The following is a 3,272-nucleotide window of genomic DNA, read 5'->3' as shown; positions in this document are numbered from 1 at the left end:
TCAGGAGTTATTGTGCAATTTCATTACATCTCCCAGTAGATATGCCAATGATAATCCAGTCCTTTCCAGGGATTAATGTAATTATCTAGTTGCACATGAGCAACTAAAGCGTTCAACAGTTTACACATGGAGGCAGAGTTGTGGCCTTCCTGAGGTCATAGTGACTTGGAGGAAAAAGGGGGAGGAGAAATGTAAAAAAAATGTACACATGTACAGAACACTTAAATGAGAGGGAAAGCTAAGCAAGGGGGCACGGTGCAGTGTTAGAGACAGCTGGCATTTTCGGAGCTGATCTCATTCAGATGGTGTTTTATTTTAAGGGCTTCAAGGTGAAATAAGCTGTCGGTTTACCAAGCATAGCAGTTTAAAACGTCTAATAGCGGCCTGTCCTGTGTGCCTCCAAGGCGCAGGTGGAGCAGCCATGTCCACTAGCTCTGCAGCAAGCGACAGTGAGGACTATGAGACATATCACAGACGGACTGCAGACCGCTTGGAAAGAACAGCGCGTAAAATGACCTGCTACAATCCCAACCGGTATTCAGATGAGGAGATGGAGGACGAAGGCGTGGATGGGAGGATCGTGCAGGGGCGCAGACTCTCCAAGGCGCAGCAGAAGGACGCGCGGCAGACGCAGAGAAACGCGGCCAACGCAAGGGAGAGGGCTCGGATGAGAGTGCTGAGCAAAGCTTTCTCAAGACTAAAAACCAGCCTGCCCTGGGTACCTGCGGACACCAAACTGTCCAAACTGGACACGCTGCGACTCGCCTCCAGCTACATATCTCACCTCAGACAGCTTCTGCAGGACGACCGATTTGAGAACAGCTTTGCTCATCCAGTCAGTCTGGTATGAAGACAGATGGTGTATTTAGTTTATTTTGTTAGTTTATTTTGTTTTACTTGTTTTACTTAAGTAAGTAAATGCACCATACAAAAATACATAAAACTATGTGAAGTCAAATGAGTTTAGTTTTTTCTCTTTAAGGTCATAGTGTAAGTGAGGCTGTATTCTGGAAACATGTGTTTATGATGTGTCTCTGTAGTGATAACAGCTCTGTCTTCTGCTTCAACAGACTTGGCCCTTTATGATGGCAGGACGCTCAGATGATCAAGACATCTCGTCCACTGTAAGACTTTGTGGAGCCACAGCATAGCGACACCTTTCTTCATGGCCCAGCTCCTCTGTTTCGACTGGAACCTGAAGACAATGAAAAGAGCTGAAACAGAAACTCACCTCCGAACATGTGTCTGCATGTGACATCATGTCTAGACAATGACTTTGATCTCAAAACTATATTTTGTTGTTTGCGTGTTTGCTGAAATCAGTATTATGGCATGTTTACACTGAGTAACCTCTTGTCTTCCTTTACATTTGAATTTAAACCTCTGGATTTTATCAATACTTTATTTTTTTATCACTGAAAAGTTTATAATTAAACATTATGGTTGATCACAACACCTTACTTCCTCACTCACCCTGTGTGTCAAGCATTTCAGCTGTCTGTTTTGATATTCTTATCTGTATATAATAAGGCAGCCTACTTCTGACAGGTATTAGAGTGCAGCTCTAACTTGATCAAGCTCCACATGTGCAGCGGGATTACTCCATTATACACCAGTATTTATTGGCACTTTAAAATGTTTGCATTTCAGACAGAAGTCTGTATTCCACTGATTTAGTAACATGCCGTTGTGTGTTTACGCCATCTATAAATCAGGCTTTTGAGACTCACAGAACACAGGTTGTCCTGTGACATTACTGCTCTATAAACTTTGATGGTTTTCTAAGCAATGCAGCTTTTATCCTGTACCTGCAGTATTCATACAGTATGCTGTGATTCGCTAATGAAAACATCTAATGTGTGTCATTCGTGCATGTAACCCAACTCCATGTGTGCATTTTAAAAAAGACCTGGAAACAGATCAGTATTTTATTTAAATGAATTTACTGTTATGGTGTGTCCTGTACATAAACAACTTCTATTCATTGTTCTTTGCTCATAAAATTAACTCAGTGGACAATAATTGTGGCCAACGTAAATACAAACTTATAAAAGAAAGTTATAAAATAAGCAAGCTGGTGACACAAACAAATGTTTGTATGCTGAAATATATCATAATCCTCTATTAAAACATTTACTGTAGAGTTGTACCACGACATCACAACCAGCATGTGACTGGAGATGAGGACAGAAATGCAGTTTCCCATAGTGAAAATACTGGTCAAAGGTTCAGGGAGAAGCTGAAGTTCTTCTGTAAGACAGATTATCCCACTTATCACACTCGCTTATCCTCACAGACGGCAAAAATGCACAGTAGTTGCCTCCCAGTGAAACGTAGACGATGATCTCTTCATCTAGGAGTTTTTTTTTTTTTTTATTCAGCTAAACCCTCAAATGAGGTGAGTACGGATGGATGGAAATCCAGACCCAGGCAGTCTGATGGGACAGACAAACACAGCACTTTAGATGAAGAAAGAGACAAAGGGAGGAGAGGAAAAGTTTTCATCAGGTTCCTGTAGAGTTGCAGCTGTTGGCATGTTGGTCAGTTTCCCAGAACTCTGAACTGCTCTCCTGGGATGAACCAGCCACTCTGCTGGACCTGAATAGGTAATGAGCTGCTTTCTCACACTCACACTGACTGTGTTCCTGCACCATCCACTTCAAATATGGCTTCACAAAAGGGGAAGCAACTTGTAAACGACTGAAAACGAGGTGCTGTTGATCAATGCATGTCAGCTAAATGGTGATGTTAGGGAGTAGCATGTCCACAGTGAGCTGATGCCAGTCCTCTTTGGTATTCAAAAAAAAAAAAAACAAACAAACAAAAAACAGTACTGGTTCATGGTAATGCTGGCCAAGGTGCTAAGATGGCACATCGCTGCTGTATCAAGTTTCATTTCAGCGTCTTCTTAGCTTTCTGTTGCATCCGTACAACATGAGTGGCATCTAGTGGTGATGAAGCTCAAGCTCATGATACCCCTCACATTTAACTGAGCAGAACTACAGCAGTTAAAAATCACTGTAGCACACTTAAAAACGTAATTGTCCTATAACATTATTGTACTGATCATTTTATTATAATTGTGCCTTTAAAATACTGGAAGAAGATTAACTTGCAGTTTTCATTAAGTTTGGTTTTATGATTCTAGTGGTTTTAAATTTTTATTACATTTCAAATATTACACGATGGGAATTGTTAAGTAAATGTGTGCTAAGTTCTTTAAGTTTGACATGATAAGTTTGAAATGATAAAATAAACGATCGCTGGTCATG

The 3,272-nt window shown here is 40.9% G+C and overlaps 1 protein-coding gene across 1 annotated transcript; it reads left to right on the top strand.

The window, feature by feature from the left end:
- The first annotated feature begins 313 nt into the window (after positions 1–313).
- Positions 314–1,356, top strand: LOC113164452 (transcription factor 21). Its single transcript, XM_026363760.1, has 2 exons — positions 314–844; positions 1,071–1,356. Exons 1-2 carry the CDS (start codon positions 422–424, stop codon positions 1,149–1,151), a joined length of 504 nt encoding a protein of 167 aa, XP_026219545.1. The 5' UTR covers positions 314–421; the 3' UTR covers positions 1,152–1,356.
- Positions 1,357–3,272: the final 1,916 nt, after the last annotated feature.

This window comes from Anabas testudineus, chromosome 2 (assembly GCF_900324465.2).
Source record: "Anabas testudineus chromosome 2, fAnaTes1.2, whole genome shotgun sequence".
Classification (NCBI taxonomy): domain Eukaryota; kingdom Metazoa; phylum Chordata; class Actinopteri; order Anabantiformes; family Anabantidae; genus Anabas; species Anabas testudineus.
This window is presented reverse-complemented; position numbering and strand designations above follow the sequence as displayed.